This window comes from Tubulanus polymorphus, chromosome 11 (genome assembly GCF_964204645.1).
Source record: "Tubulanus polymorphus chromosome 11, tnTubPoly1.2, whole genome shotgun sequence".
Lineage (NCBI taxonomy): Eukaryota > Metazoa > Nemertea > Palaeonemertea > Tubulaniformes > Tubulanidae > Tubulanus > Tubulanus polymorphus.
The window spans coordinates 7297341-7313701 of record NC_134035.1 but is presented as its reverse complement, the minus strand read 5'-3'; the positions used below and the strand labels follow the sequence as shown (position 1 = coordinate 7313701).

At 39.2% G+C, this 16361-nt stretch overlaps 1 protein-coding gene across 1 annotated transcript; it reads right to left on the bottom strand.

Moving 5' to 3' along the window:
* Positions 1-219: 219 nt before the first annotated feature.
* Positions 220-15098, bottom strand: LOC141912980 (short transient receptor potential channel 7-like). Its single transcript, XM_074804419.1, has 13 exons — positions 15015-15098; positions 11557-12186; positions 10133-10291; positions 9746-9910; positions 9412-9464; positions 8728-8951; positions 8386-8570; positions 8179-8300; positions 7999-8093; positions 7668-7816; positions 2172-2393; positions 1840-2023; positions 220-1526 (listed from the first exon to the last, which is right to left on the bottom strand). The coding sequence occupies exons 1-13, from the start codon at positions 15096-15098 to the stop codon at positions 742-744; spliced, it is 3057 nt and encodes a 1018-aa protein (XP_074660520.1). The 3' UTR covers positions 220-741.
* Positions 15099-16361: the final 1263 nt, after the last annotated feature.

Here is a 16361-nt window from a genome sequence, read left to right as displayed (position 1 = left end):
CATTCATTCAACATTTATCCTAAATTAAGCGCCGTTCCTTTTTGTTCTGTATTGATTTAGAATGAAAACATTTAATGTACATACGTACAATTGATTATGATATCTAACGGGCAATTTTGACAGATATGCTGTGCTCTAGTGGTTTACACGCCTAAAACCGAGTCTCCAAATAGTTACGTCTTTAATACTAAGATCGAACTAGGGAAAATGTAGTCGCCAAACACATCTTTCATTATCTTTATTGAGAAAATTACGCAAAAATGTCTACAAAATATGAGTACTTCATACCTAGATACACAAAAGTCCGTAAAAAGTCATTGTTTTGCTCTGACAAGAATTAAAACGAGTTGTTTTTCTTTAAAACTTTTAAAAACATATTTCTGATACATATTTTAAAATAGTCAGATAAGAAGTGCATTACTTAGTAAAAGTCTCTTGAGGAATATGGTCAATATACGTAAACCTAATGCGCAAAATCACCACGTAAAAATCGTTGTGGTTATAGAAACCCGAGTGGGATCATCCGCCCCGCTTGTTTTTTAAGTAGCTCTAAGTATAATTTTATTTCCCCTATCTGATAAAAAGTAACAATTTTCAATCCAGCAAGTACTAAAATGCAGCCTTAGACTTGATACATTGTGTCATTCTGATTTAAAAAACAATATCTTTTACACAAATATGTATTTCGTCGTCAACAATTTCCACCACAATCAACGAAAAAAGTTCATAAAGCATGTAACATCAGTGTTTCGTTTCGAAATTATGCTGTAAAATGAATCTTTTGATGTCAGTCGATTTTTTCGGTCGGTTCGGAAGTCTAACCCGACGACCCGATGTAAACGCGCTACTTCTACGTCGCGAAAAGCCGAGCGGGGGACTTCTGGGTAAACTCGATTTAAACGACGTATTAAAGCTATTATTGCTCTCGCTTGGTCGTGACTCCAAAGGTTTTTGCCTATCGGCATTGTCATTGTGATTTGCGGAAGGTAACAATGGCGGCATTTCGTCAGTATCCGAGGTATCACTCACCGTCCCCGAGACAGCTGATAGTATCGCCCTATCCGTGTTCTCGTCTCCGTCACGACAGCCTAGGATTCTATGCATTTCGGCCAGTGGAGCACTGTCAATCGATAACTTATTTAACGGTGGATGCAGTGGTTCCAGTTTCGTCAATCTTCTATCGTCTTTCCGATCTTCGTAGCGAAGACTGTCATCAATGGCCGAAGAATATGCGTATGTCATCGGTGGTCTCGGTAACAAGCTGTTGACGGTTTCTCTATCGATTAGCGTTGCAGATGGAGGATCCGGTCTGTTAGGCGACGATCGGCCTGAAGAACTCGGTGCAGAGTCTTCATATATAACACCCATATCGCGATCACGCTGCGAATTAATCTTATCAATATCGGAAACGACCCGGTTTAAACTGTCACGTCGATCCGATGTCGTACGGACTATCATCGGACTCGGCGGAAAACTTCTAATTTCCGATTCGTCGTCCTCATCGAAAACGTTTTCGTCGTGTGAATCTGAAAAAAAGCATTATTCAGAAGCTTATGGTATTTGTGAAACTAATAGACGCCCCCTATCAGATGCAGAATTCCCAGTGAGGATATATCTGGCAGTTGCTATTCAGCGATTGAAATCAAGACAATAGTAGTTCGGATGATAATGATAAAAACATGTAGTTCATTACTCTAGCAAATTGCACAAAGTTGGAAGAATATTTCTGGATCGACTTAAGAGTTTGTTATATCGATGCGCACACTGCCTTTACTACGACGCGGATCATCCTCGAACAAGTGAAATGGTTGAAAAGTCACTAAATATACTGGTACTTACGGTCACCATTGTCGTCGTTGCTAGATCCATTTTGACCGTGCCCCCTCTCTAACTTAAACAAATACCGGCGCAAAAGATCTTTCTTCAGCTTATTGTGAGAGGTTTCGATGTTTCTCACTTCGAGTGTCAAGGCTTCGACGTTCTCGGGGTCAAGGTCAGTAAAATCCGATGATATTTGGTAATTCTAGTATAAAAGAAACGAAAAAGTGGTTAAAAATAAAGACACAACAACAAGACAACAAGTTCACTTTGAAGAACGTTTATCACTAATAAACTGCAAGTCTGAGAATTTTCAAGGATGAGAAATTTTAAATTCGAAGTAAAATGCTTACCTGGCTGCCTTCATTTACGTCCATCTGTGGACTCCGTGTTTTCCTATTGCAGCACGAACACGTTTTACAATTCGATTTCTTACATTTACAACCACAGAATAATCGAGTGATGAATTTACGAGAAGGAATCAAATTGAACGGCGGGGGCAAAGTCGCCATGCCTTCTATGTAGTTCAGCCATAGCTTTGTCCGGGCGAACTTCCATTCCACGTCAGAATCTTCCTGTGAAACAACAAACACATTTTCTTTGTTTCGTGTACGCGAATAACGTTAAGGAAAATCAAAGACAGGCCGAGTATGCCTCAGCCATCTCTGAAATAGAGTTGACCTTAAGGGGCCTACTACGTAATTTAAAGTAACTAATCAGTTAAAGTAACTAATCTACAAATCGAACGGGGTCATTCAAACAGTAATAGACACAAAACATCGGCAACTATTTTCAGATACTAGGTCATCCGCAGTGTAGTTTTAAGTCGAGACTATGGATCAGTAAATGATAAATGTTTATTTCGTCAAAGTGTTTACACAATGACAATAGTAATAAACTATGACAATAGTAATAAACTGAACAAATTTACAAATACAGATGGCGTTATGTTTTCACAGTACAATATCTTAATTGATACAGATAGGTAGTTTTTGAAATCATTTAGTTAGTGTCACTTAGGAGAGATCTCCTGTGTATGAACATGCCTAACAAATACTTTCCAATATTAGTTAATCTGCCGATTGACTGCGAGCACAGAAGCTCTACAAATTTGAAAATATTTGGATAACGAGTGTAGTATCTTGGTAAAAGGTTTCTTCTCAGTGAAATATACGCCTGGCAGGAAAGTAGAACATGAAACTCGTCTTCTACAGCACTACGACATAATGTACAGATTCGGTTTTCTCTAGGAGTTACCGGTCTGGTCCATCTGCCGCTTTCAATTGCCAAATTATGGCTACTACATCGAAATTTTGAAATAATGTTTACAATATTTGTATTGTTAATATCAAGATATTTTTCCTACTCAAAGTTGTTTTTGAATACTCTCTGTACAATGAACATTTTTGGTTATTGTTAAGCGCCTCAGACCACGATTGAATATATTGGTCTTTTAGTCTTTGCTCTACTAATTTCAAAAAGACATTTCGGTTACCAACAGATTGCGCACGCCAATAGTTACCTAAGCCGAGACTATCTAATAGGTCTCGCAGTTTTGAAACCCAATTTGATACGGATAAGTTAGTTTGAAACTGTGTACAAAGTAAGTCATATGTTTTACGCAGAAGAGAGTTACTATCAGCTTGTAAAATTTTTGTCCAGAATTTGACTGCTGAGATTTTAGCATCAATAGAAAGGGGGAAACGTCCTAGTTCTCCATACACCATTACATTTGGGGTTGAGGAGCGAAGGTTAAGTACAGATTTACAAAATTTAGAATGAACAAGTTCTAGATTTCGGATATTATCAGAGAACCAAATTTGGCTACCGTACAACAGGACTGATTTTACTAAAGAGTCAAATATTTGGAGTTTCATCTTCGGCGATACAAGCCTAGCATTTAAAAGATACCTTTTCAGTGCAAAGTAAGCTTTGAGGCCCTGATCTGCTTGGGATTTGACAGCTAGGGAATTTTTCCCGTCGCAGGATACAACTATGCCTAGATATTTAAATTGGTCTACCTCTTCTAAAATTTCTCCGTTGTAATACAGTTCTAATTTGTTAGATAAATTCTTTCGGCCTATTTTCATAATTTTGGTTTTTCCGAGTTTAAATATAATCTCATTTCCTTACAGTAGTCCGATAAAAGATTTAAAGCACGTTGAAGATCTTCCTGCGAATTGGCTAATATGACAGTGTCATCTGCATAAAGAAGGATATATAGTTTAAGTAGTCCAAAATCGATACCGGGACATTTTCAATAAAGTATTGCTCTAAGTCATTAATATACAGGTTTAAAAAGTGTAGGAGAAATACATTCGCCTTGTCTTATTCCGATGTTGCAGTTGAAAAAACTTGAAATAAAGCCATTCTTCTTAACACATGACATATTACTTTTATACGTTGACTTGATTATGTTTTAAGTCTTTCCGGTTATTCCTGCATCGAATATGTTTTTCAGTAAGATGTCATGACTAAGGCAATCGAATGCTTTAGAGAAATCTACAAAGACCATACATGCATTTTTAACTTTCATCTTCGTACAATAGTCTATAACGGATGATAAAACAAAAGATTGATAGATTGTGCCATTATTTGGCTTAAAGCCTGCCTGCGATCTGTTAACTATTTGATGCTGCTCTAACCACTGGATAATACGGGTGTTGAGAATTATAGAAAATAGTTTTCTGAAACAGCTCAGGACAGTTATCCCCCTGTAATTATTCGGGTCAGATTCTTTTCCTTTTTTTATGGATTGGAGTAATACATCCCATAGACCAACTCTGAGGGTAGTTTCCAGTTTGAAGTATAGCAATGAAGTATATAGAGAGTGTAGGAGAAAGAACTTCGGATGCAGATATTAACATCTCTGGTAATATACTATCGAGACCGGGTGATTTTCCTCTTTTAAGCTTTTTTATTGCTGTCATAATTTCATTGGTGGTTATAGGGTAGTCTAAGTCGTGTGGCATATCAGGGACATTACTATCCTCGAATCGAAGAGATTGGTCAGAATTTTGTGTTTCCTGACTTAAGTGACTAAAATAATTTTCGAATTCATTTAGGCTGGGAGAATCTTCTTGGATATTCTTAGAGTCCAATGATTTGAGGAGTTTCCAGAAAGATTTCTAGTCATTCCGAGCAAGGGCATTTGAAAGTTTCTTTGCAATTTTTTCCTCATAGCCGAGTTTGGCTTTAGAGATGGTTTTCCTATACTCTTTTCTTTTAGTCTGCAGATTACGTAGATTATCGGGGCTGGGAACTGCGTGGAAAAGACGGTTAGCTTTGCTAAATTTATTCCTGGAAACTGAACAATTTCTATTAAACCATTTTCGTCTCACTCGACGCCTGAATGGTTTCTGGGCCTCATTGTTTGATATCTCGTTTGAGTAAGAAAGTAAAAGAGTCGTTATTTTATCCGTAGCACTATTTATATCATCAATATTGGGATATTGTTTATGGGTAAGAGCCTCAATACATGAGGACAATTGTAAGCCACAGGTTGGGCTGCGGGTCTTTTCAATGAATATAGCTTCTTTTTGTTTGTTCCATGCGTGGCGCGCTGGTAGTGCATGGTATGGCTGGTTAGTAGAATTGCCTCGAACAGTATTGCGTGGGTTTGTAGGTTTATCGATCAAAATTGATAGAATAGCATGGTCTGAAAAATATTTGCAATCAGAGATACCGTAACTTTTCAGCGTGCAAAGGGCATCGAAATTAACGATGCAGTAATCAACAGTACTTTTACCTCCTGATTGGAAACACGTGTATTTACCTATATTCTTATCATTAAAAGCTCTGCCGTTTAGTATTACCGTTTGGGTGCTTTTACATAAATAACTCTAGCAACTCAAAACCATAAGTGTTAGTAATATTGTCGCGTGAACATCGTGACAGGCTAAAATTTTCGTTTTCTAAGTATGAAATGTGTTCGTAATTGACGATAGGTTCTTGATCGTCTGTTACAAATGGGATTTTTTTCATCAATGAGATCAGATTTGTTACCTGTCCTAGCATTAAAGTCCCCGAATATGATCACATTACCTTCAATAGAATAAGCGACGATGTCATTTTCTAGCGAGCTAATTAGTTCTGCATGGGCTGCGTGATTACCAGCTGGTGAGATATAAGCCAGACAAATAAATGTATCGTCAGGTATATCAAAGACAAATTTATCCACATGTAATCTACATTATTTGATTTCAATAGTTTGATCCCCGCAGAGATCTCGTTGCGGTAGAAAAATATAAGACCGCCGGAATTTCGCTTACTGCGCGCAGTCCTTCTTCTAGTACTTTGAAAATACGAATAGTTATCCGGCACGTAGAATACTGTGTCTTTCGAGTTCCAGGCTTCCGACATAAGCATAATATCGTTAGTGTCAAACAAAGCCTGTACGTCAGGCAACTCTTGTTTTACAGATTCTTGTTTTATTTACTTTCAAATGTAATCCATGAATGTTTATATACGAGAGTTTAAACGCCGCGCGGTTTCTATTCAAAGTCTATCGCCGTGATGTCGTGTGTTGTCGTTCCTCGCTCGAATCCGTGTTGGTTTCGCTTTGGTTTCGGTCCGGTATTTCTGTTCCATTTCCAGTATACGGTTTCCCATCGATAATTAGATTTCCTCGCCAATTTATGTACGCCTTTTGGCCCCGTTCGATGAATTTCTTCTTCATAGGTAGGAGTTTCTTGATAGCTGCTACTGTCTCCGGGCAGTGATCCTCGCCAATGGATATGCTAGAGCATTTCAGTTTGTATGCGCTGCGTCGAACATTTTCACGGTCTTTAAAGTTGGCGAAACGGATGATCCCCCTCGGTCCGCTTCTACCTGTTCTTCTTTTCAAACGATGAACTCGCTGAAGGCAAAGTTTCTCTGGATCGTCAATACCGAGATCGTATTTGATTGTTTGTTTTACAACTTTTTCGCAGTCCTCTAGTTCGGTATCGGTTTCGGGTACACCATACATGATAAGGTTTTCGCATCGATTGTAGTTTTCTAGAGATATCAGGCGGTCATGAAGTTTCTTGTTTTCGTTTGTTGAGACATTAATCAGATCTTTGTTTTCTTTTATTGTTTGGCGGATTATGTCGTTTTCTATACGTATGTTGGTAAGCGAATTTTTCGTTGTCACCATGTCACCTTCAACAGCCGTTATTTTAGCCTTTATTTCGGCCATTGAGCTGGATATATTTGAGACTTTCTCGTTGAGGTCGTTTAGGACATTCATTTTTTCGAGTATTGTTTGGAACATTGTCTCTATTTTCGACTCGAGATTGTGGCAGTCCTGGCATGGCTCTTTGGTAATGGAACGCGTGATGATATTTCCTGTTTCAATATTGAGGTATTCAAGCGTGCCCCCAATATCTATTTCAGGGCTTCTCTGTAGTAATCGCCTTTTCTCACCTCGCCTATCGACAATTGAAGGTGTCACACAGTCGCTGGAATCGGCCATGACTGTTGGTACTTATCATACGCGCTCGGTCATGCGGAACGATATTTGGTGAGCATTCCTCGTATGCTTGTTCGAACCCCGAATTCAGACGCCTTTCTAAAAGATTATAACCTAATTTACAACGACAGAAAAAATTGACAGTTCCAATCGGCTGGCAGCTCCGAAACTAACGCAACGGCACCAGAAACAAAAGTTGTACACACTTACGCAAAAGTGGCATGCAAATTCTTCTAAATACTGAGTATATTAGCCTAAAACTCAGACGATCACAGCGTCGTGTTATGTCCTGACGCCATCTTTTTTTACTTCATCAGGATAATGGAACCAGGCCTAATTGATCGATATGTTTAAATAAACTACGTGCAATTTAAATGGCTTCTTTTTACATACATACCTGAGTTTTATCGTATGAATCGGACATCATGGCTATAAGCATATTGAGAAGAATGATATTCATAAGACCGCAGTAAAGTCCATACAAAATTGTACCGACCGTTTCAGGGATATCGAATGCGTTTGGATTCTCGTACACTTTGAAGAAGTCTGAAAGCAAAATCATAATTAAGACACGGTAGGAATTTGAATTTCTTTCCCAACATCAATACAGAAGTACGTGTATATAGGGTATGTAGTTTTCCCTTCTGGTGAAATATGGTTATCAAAAATATCATTAAGCCGGTATCTGAATTGAAAATCAAATCAAATAGAGTAGACGGGATACCTACCAGCTCGTTCAGCTGTTTTCGCTTTCAGTGCAGGCACAGACGATTCAGACATACCGAATAATGCCCAAAACAATGTCATGAACGTTCCTTGTAAACTGAAAAAGCAAACAATGTTGTGGTTATTTCGACTTTTATTAACAACAAAAGAATTACTTCATAATAATTGGCAAGAAAACCTACTCTCCAAAACTATCAGTCATTGAGCTGACCTCGAACTTTCCGGAGCTTCTGTCGTAGTCCGACAAATACCAATTGTACAACGAATAAAGATTCGTTACCCCGATCACAAATGCTAGAAATACCTGAAAAAGCGAGTTATTGTGTGTGTATATACTCAATTCAATCACGTGACCTATGTCTGGTTCGTCTAATGTAATAAATCAGTACCATTCCAAATAACGTCATGAATCTCCCAACGTCGCTCATCATCCGAGATAATGATATCTGTAACGGTCCTAAAGATTCAAATGCCGGCATGATATAGGTCAACTTGACGAACGAGAGCACGTTTGCAATAGCGAATAGACACTCGGACAGTATGAGAGGGTCTGTAGCGTCCCACCAGGATCGGCCTATAAATATCAGCATACAATCCATGGTTAGATCTGATATAAAATATATAAATCATCGTGGATATATGATGATAAGTTTTTACTACCAGTCCATTTATTGATCTCATATGAATTTTGATTGTTTGACTTATTCGGAATGAATTTAAAGTATGCTTACAGCCTAATAGGAAATATCCATCCGGCTGACTGTACAACCAATGATGGAAATTCAATACATATGATAAGCCTTCTGGTGATTCGACCCATCGACGTTCGGAGAGGTTACTCCTGAGGGTTTCGATGTCGGTTTTGTATGTTTCGTAGACCGAAGTGACTTTGACGTCGACGATTATTCTCAAAGTAAACGCGGCGACGTACAAAGCGATACAAATCGAGTCGCACCAGTTGTACATGCTGTTCACGTACACAGAAAATCCGCATTTATTGAATTGAGTTATTTCCGTTAGAAAATTACCTGAAACACAATAGAAATGAGATGCAAGCACAAACGAGGGTATTTCAAGATAGAATAAGATATAACTAATTCTAAGAATCAACTGTGATTCCCATGCGAGGAGGGCACGAAGGTTTTTTTTCGGGTGAGAATATTCTGCTTAAAATGAACCCATTTAAAATTCCAGAAAACTATCAAATTTTTCAATTCAACCGGTTAAACTCACCGAGTACAAATACAAATATCACCCAATGCCAAGGAGACATTATATTCAAGTCAGCGGTCCTGAAATCGTTGCGATAGATAGCATCGGCTGTGCTAGCCCATGATTCGGCGTGAACCAGGTCCGGCGTTGGCTTGTCCAGACCAAATGTAACGATAGCAAGTAACAGCAGGAAAACGACGTACCATAACGTATGATTGAGAAATCTCACCACTGGAACACTCAGGTACCTGAACGGCTTTAAATGGAGAATTAATGAAAGGTACACTCATACCCTCGACGACGATGTTTAGAAATGGTTGGGCTCTCATACTTAGAAAACAAAAATTCATACAAAATTGAAAACAATTCATCGAACTTGAAACTTGAAATGGATATTCATTTATGTTTCTAGATGACTGGCGCTTTAGCGTCTTCATCTTAGTCAGGAATCAAAAGTAATGGCTCGAATCAGCCACCGAAATGAACGCTTACTATGCACATAACTTATAGTATTATGAAAAAAATACCACGTTTTACCTTCGTGTTGGGGAATAGCGTGTACATTATACAAAGGAACGGTAACAATGGAGTCATGAATAGAAAGCCAAAATTCCGCTTCCAGGTCGGCATTTCCCGCAGAATCACCCATTCACCGTAGTACATACTCGCCAAGTGGTTTTGGCAATTCGGATGAGCAACAAACTGTTTACCAAGAAAAATAGATTCAAACAATTTTTGTTGGGAGAAAAACAACCTCACGGTCGTAGAATTTACGACAAAAGATTATTCTTATAGTAGATAGTCTTTTAGTTACATTACAACTAATTTTTCACTTTCAAAGATTGTGCAATATCTCACATCTTTTATTTTCAAATGTCGTGTGAGCTTTTAATTCACGGTTCCTCTCAATGCCAGAAAGCTAACCTTTTTCTCTTTGTATTTGATGGCTTTGTGTAATGTACCTAACGGATGATGCGTTACATCGTCAGCTATGAGCGCTTGGATTTCTTTCGACGTTCGGCATAAATCCAACATGTCATTCGCGAAATTCATGCACTGCTCAATCAGCGAAAGGTAGTCCGGCTAAAAACAATATGTGAAATTTCATTGCCAACGCAGCAATTTAAGTATATAGGCTAAGAAAGATTGTTTCCCCCTCTTCTCTACCAACCGGGGCACTCAGTGGGTTAAACGAAGAGAAGTCAATTCAAATAAAAGAGGCGCAGTGGCCGAGTGTGCTAAGCTGCCGAGGTCTCCGGGTTCGAATCCTGGTGGCGACAGCGAGCGTATCTGGGTCTATGGGTCGTTTCTTCGTGGGGCTGTGGATCGAGAATGCCAAGGTACAAGATCAAGCAACACGCACAGCTTAGATGATGTCATTGTTAGCAATTAGTGCCGTTTTATTTTAGCCCAAGTTTTCGCATTTATAGTTCTTCCGTGAAATTTACCTCGCTGATTATACAACGAGCAATCGATTGGTGCCACGAGGTTTTTCGCGCGGTAAATCTGCACCCGCCGGTCTAGTGTGGCAGGGTCCGTGCCGTGGATGAGTGTAACGATGTCATCACGTTTGAACCCCTGCCGAGGGAGGATGGGTTGAGGGAATTGTAATTTCAAAAGCCTACCGAGTAAGTGCAACGATATATCTTAATTCGAAGTGGCTTGAGAGACTTGTAATTTTCTTAAATGCAGCTCGAAGACCTACCTACAATCCACCTAAATGATGATTATTTGAACAACAATTGGTCCCTCTTCAGTTCTAGGCATGATAAAAATGTGTCAAATGATTTCTAAATTTGTGTATTCAAAAACAACTCATGTCACCCCAAGGTGAGGGATGACTTGAGACATAGAATTTTAGTAAAATGAATATATGAGTGTAGTTCTTAACCCCCTAGAATAAGAGTCAGGCAGACAAAATAGGCAGACTATGGTTGGGTCCTGTGCATTCAGGCATCTTTCTGCATGCTGTAATTAGAGACGGGCCTGTATCAAGTAACCCCAAAATTTAGTTGGGGTGACTTGAGACACTGTCTCACGAATAGAAGAGCATTCCAAACTCTAATACATGAACACAAGCTGGTATTCGTTCCATACTGAGGTAAGCGGAAGCCAGGTTCGGGTTTTGTTGGAATGTAGGTCAGAACTACGAATCAAACTATTGGATGTTTTGACCGGCAGAAGCTCGCGAATAGATTTAAACATCAGCACAGAATTTTGAAACACAATGACTTTTTGAATCATGGGGTTGTATGTTTGAAAAGCGTGCCCCATTTGCAATGCGAAAAGTGCGTTTCTGAAGCTAAACCAGAGTTCTTAGCCTTGTTACAAAATTACATAAAACTTACTTTAAACTCTTTATGCGAATTCGCCACACGGGTCATCTCCTGGCGTAGTTCGAAGGAGGTAGCAACAGGATCAGTACTCGTTAGGGCCATATAAGCCGGGCTCGACAGAGCTTGATATTTGTGGAGGCGCGAGAGGTGAAAATTCAAAGGGTCGTCGCTGGCACCAGTTAAACAGCGTGAACATTGACAATCAATCTGATGCGGTTTTTCAACTCGTTGTTCTCGCATTATAAACAGTTGAATAATCTCGTGGTTGTTTTCGTGGCAAGCAAGAATCAGCGGAGTTATATCTGGCGAGAACTGACTTCGGTCAGAGTTTGAATCTCTAGATCGGTTGCTTTGTGCTTCGTTGTCGGCGTAAGACTCATGACTGAGAATCAGTTTAACGATCGTTTCCTTCCCTTTGCTGATAGCGTGAAGTAGCGCGTCTTCGATGGCGGAGTAATTCAGCTTATCGAGCAAAATATCAATCAGTACCAAATTCTCCTTACTAATAGCCAAAATAAGCGCATTTCGGCCCATATAGTCCACGCAATTCGGATCGACGTCGACGTCTTGTAGGCAATCGGCCACCACTTCGTTGATACCGAAATCGACGGCATTGAGGTACAGTCGCTCTTTACGGGATAGCTACAAGAAAAATATGACATTACTGCATAAGTAATTTGGCACAGACTCAAAGCGAGACTAAAATGTCTATTTGCGCAAAGCTGACCACAAGCAATCGAAAACATAATCACTATGATACATTAGTTAATTGATTACAACTTTTGCATCATTAACCATTCACATATATGAACTCTAGCAACGTTGTTATACTTAGATCAGCTGGTTACTCTCAGATCTTATTTACCAAGATATCATTAACAGTGCATTTCCTAGGTATCCTTTTTCATCGGGAAAACGTTTATTGAATTGCATCTGAGTAATTCAAGAATTGCAAGAATTGCAAGAATTACGAAACGGGTCATCTGCTAAAACAACATGTCATATCTCCTAAAAAACCCATGACTGATGCCTTTTTATTTTTTTTTTGGTTAGGTTCCTCAAGTTCATAATGCAAAATGCGCAATGAATTAATTCTGCCCGTGTCATCTTGACTCTTCTTTTAATCAATTGAGGTCAGCTTGGCGCAAGCCGCAATATGTTCATCAGGGCTACTTCATGTTTTTCCCTACTGGTTTGTTGCACACCAAGGAGCTACCCGACATCCCCATATGCAATCCCCTAGAAAATTAGCTTTACATCGACTGCGACCCAAGCCCGTACCCGGGGGGGGGGGAGTTTTTTGCGAACGCACCCCCACCCCCACAAAATATCGAGTTCCACTATTTTTTGTCAAAGAAAATTTCTTAGACGTTTCTTTCACGTTTCTCTTCCCTCGCACTTGCTCACATTCATATAACTATGATATATACATATACGTAGATATAGACGCTGTTATCAAAAAATCTGCCGGCCACATAAACGAAGGGGAGAATCCTGTACATGTTGTTGGATTAATAGACCTAATAAAAACTTATTCTGAAAATGTTTCAAGGATTATATCTTTTCAGTGATACTTTTATACGAAATATTCACTAAAATGCATCAAAATGCATCTGTTATGCATCTAAAACGTTTCCATTTCAAAAATTGCATGGGGGAAGACCTCCGAACCCCCTCGTGGAGCTTCGCGCGTACGGCGCTCGCAGTCGCCATCCGACGCGATCAAATAAGTTCCACCCTCTCTGAATTCAAACCCACTCGAAAGAGAGGCTAGAGTTACGGAAAATTCTATTGAGGGTCACGTAGTTTTTTATATGAAACACTCAGTAGTTCATTAATGGACTTAAGGCTGTTTTCTATGTTCATGTGCATTTCAGTATCAGATTCGGGATATTCATCAAATATTCCATCGAAAATCATCTAAGAATGCAGTAGTTTGCACACGTTTCAGTAAATGTATCAATTAATCTCCAAGCTGAGCAACAGGCCAGCAATCAATGATGCCTGGTACAAGTGATATATGTGGAAAATGACTCTCAAGGGTACAGCCAGAGACATACAATCCAACATGGGGGCATTTCGAAATTGCAGTGTGATCAAGTGTGTCATTTGAAAAGTATGAATTTCATCGTTCCAAATAAATGCTATTAAAAATATGTATGACGTGTGGTCTGCGTGCATTATTATGACGGTGCGACAGTGACATTTATATATTTCTACGTTTAAACATGAAAAACAATCCAATATCCAAGAGCGCATTCATAACTTAAGATCTATAAATCCTATGAGATGACCGGTCAAAACGACTTATTCATGCCCAAGTGAGCGCAGACATAATAAACACATAAGCCACGGACACACTGGGCGATTTCCTCGGCCGACGAAATCGCCCAGTGTGTCCGAGGCTATACTCACACACACACACACACACACATCTATATATTAATACGAAACTATGTACCAAATAGCGTCGCCGTGGAGAAGAATTGGGCCTTGAAATTTTGTGTGGTAGTCAATTATTGTATAAACTAATGCAACGGGTATAAACGGGTGTGAAAATATCTATAGGGGGGGGGGGGGGGGGCAAACGGAGGCAGACAATATTTAAGCCAATCAGTAAGCAGGAATTCTAATTTTAGACTTTTACTGCATCAATACGATTCTACAGTACTGTATCCGCAATCACAATGGCCCTCTTATTAGAACGCAAAACTTACACATGGAGGGTCAGGAGTCCGAATCCCGCGCAGCAAAATGATATATTTTGTTTACCTCCGATAGTTCCCGGTCTCCACGGGTACAGGTAAAAGCTCTTAGGGTCTCCACGGGCATGAACACATAGATTTTAAATGGCCCGACTTAATTCCATTGCGAATAAATTGAACAGTTTGAAGTTCTGGGCCAAAGGAATCAACCGTGATTTACACGGGTATTACTCTAGTACGTATATATATGCATATATTACTATGATTTTGAGAAAAGATTTGTCGAGGTTAACGATCGAGTCACACATGTAACACATGTAACCGCGTTACCGCGCAAGCTGCTTGTCACGGCTACTGTAGCGTAAATATTACAGTACTAAATGTTGGCTATATTTCTCTATCTTAAATTTACATAATATTTCAATATATGAACGTGCATATATACTACATATGTGTGTATACAGTAAACCTCGCCTAGCTCGAATAGACTCGTATCGGCAAAACTGGTCCGAGGCAAGCGAAGTCAGAGTTAAGGATGGGAAAATATATAAGAAAACAGAAAAATAATATTTCGTTTTTTTTTTGTTCGAGTAGTCAAATGTCCGGTTTGCCCTCGGCGGACTTCATTATAACTTAAACTCTTTCCGTGCATGTACGTAAACATCGTATTTTGTTTGTATTAAGCAAAATTAATTCCAGTTTGAATTAATAACTTAAATGCTTCCAAACCGTCCATATCATATGTTGTGATGGATAAACACTCACCGTTCCATCCGCCTTGTTCATCAATTGCCCAAAATTCTGAGGTTGAATCGACTGTTCTATATTTCCTGCGATTTTGTTCGCCATAATTCACATTAGTTTTATCGCGATTTTTAAATTCGATGTGTTTATTAACCCCACACCAAGGGAGCCAGCACCGCCGAATTGGCTACGTATACGTGCGTGCTTATACCTGCGAAATGATCCTATAGACGGGTTCAATATACTTAAACGATAACTTCTGTGGGTGAACGCGTGTGGTTTTATGGCCCTCAGAGCAATAAACACGGGGGTTAATAAAAGGTAACCTTTAAATCTAGTTCATTCCATGCAAATTTCGGGTGTATTGTTAAATGGTCCTGTTTGTATGCGTTGCTGCTTGGTTCACCGATACTATTGTCCAAGGCATCAGTTTATCAGTTTATATATCTATACTATAAAGCAGAACGACGGTATTTACCGCGACACATTGTAGGGAAATTAATGCATGTATTGAAACGTCCATTTACTGATGCTTAATACCAGTTTTTCCCGTCATCATGTTACATGTTTCAAACAGATTGGTGGTCCGGGGGAGTCACAATATTCATTTTAGGCCCGAGCTGAAATTCGATGTGTTCGTCATCTAACAGTAAAGTACCGTACTATACTTCTGTAGTAATACTACAGTAATTTACTGACCTGACCGACCTAAGATACACAACGCAGCATCAGAACAGTACATGACACGGTTCTCTCAACACTGATTTGTGCCTCAGTTGTGAATTTCGGGTGTTTAAAACATTTGTTAAGACATTCATTCACGTAATCTTTGGATCAAAATTAATATGACTGGAATTTTTAGCGATATGTTCTGACCGTGTTGCCCACCCATATGCAGCGTCTCAGAATGGTTCTTGGAGGGGGACAGGCACATTGCGCAGTTTTTCAGAATGGTTCCATACCAAAGACAGTTTACTGGCGGGTGTTCGAACTTCGCTGAATCTTTGAATCACAGAATCACTGAATTGCTGAAACGTTACTGTGTTAATTATAATCTTTTTGCATTTCAATGATTTTTTTCAAATAATTGTAAAAAACAATGTAGGCTATAATAAATGATAAAAAGCATATACATGACAGCATATTTGACGACGGTAACGCCTTTAGAGCAAAATTAAAGTTATTAATAGCACTCTAACATTGAATTCAAATCGCGGTAAGCGGCCCGGCAGGACAAACAAACGCCAGTTTGGAATTACATCCAGCAGTCAACTATTTCATTTAAATCGTTGCCTTACATTTCAATCGTCATGATTTTTCGTATATTTTTCTAGCATTTCTGAACCTCAGGTTCCTAGGGCGAATCCC

Bases quoted from the DNA above. Each gene is read 5' to 3' on its own strand.
- LOC141912980 (XM_074804419.1), bottom strand. From the start codon at position 15,098: ATGGCGAACAAAATCGCAGGAAATATAGAACAGTCGATTCAACCTCAG. The intron at 9,465-9,745 runs GTAAAACGTGGT...CTCCATTTAAAG, and splicing joins CGCTATTCCCCAACACGAAG to CCGTTCAGGTACCTGAGTGT. The intron at 8,094-8,178 runs GTAGGTTTTCTT...TTGCTTTTTCAG, and splicing joins ATGACTGATAGTTTTGGAGA to TTTACAAGGAACGTTCATGA.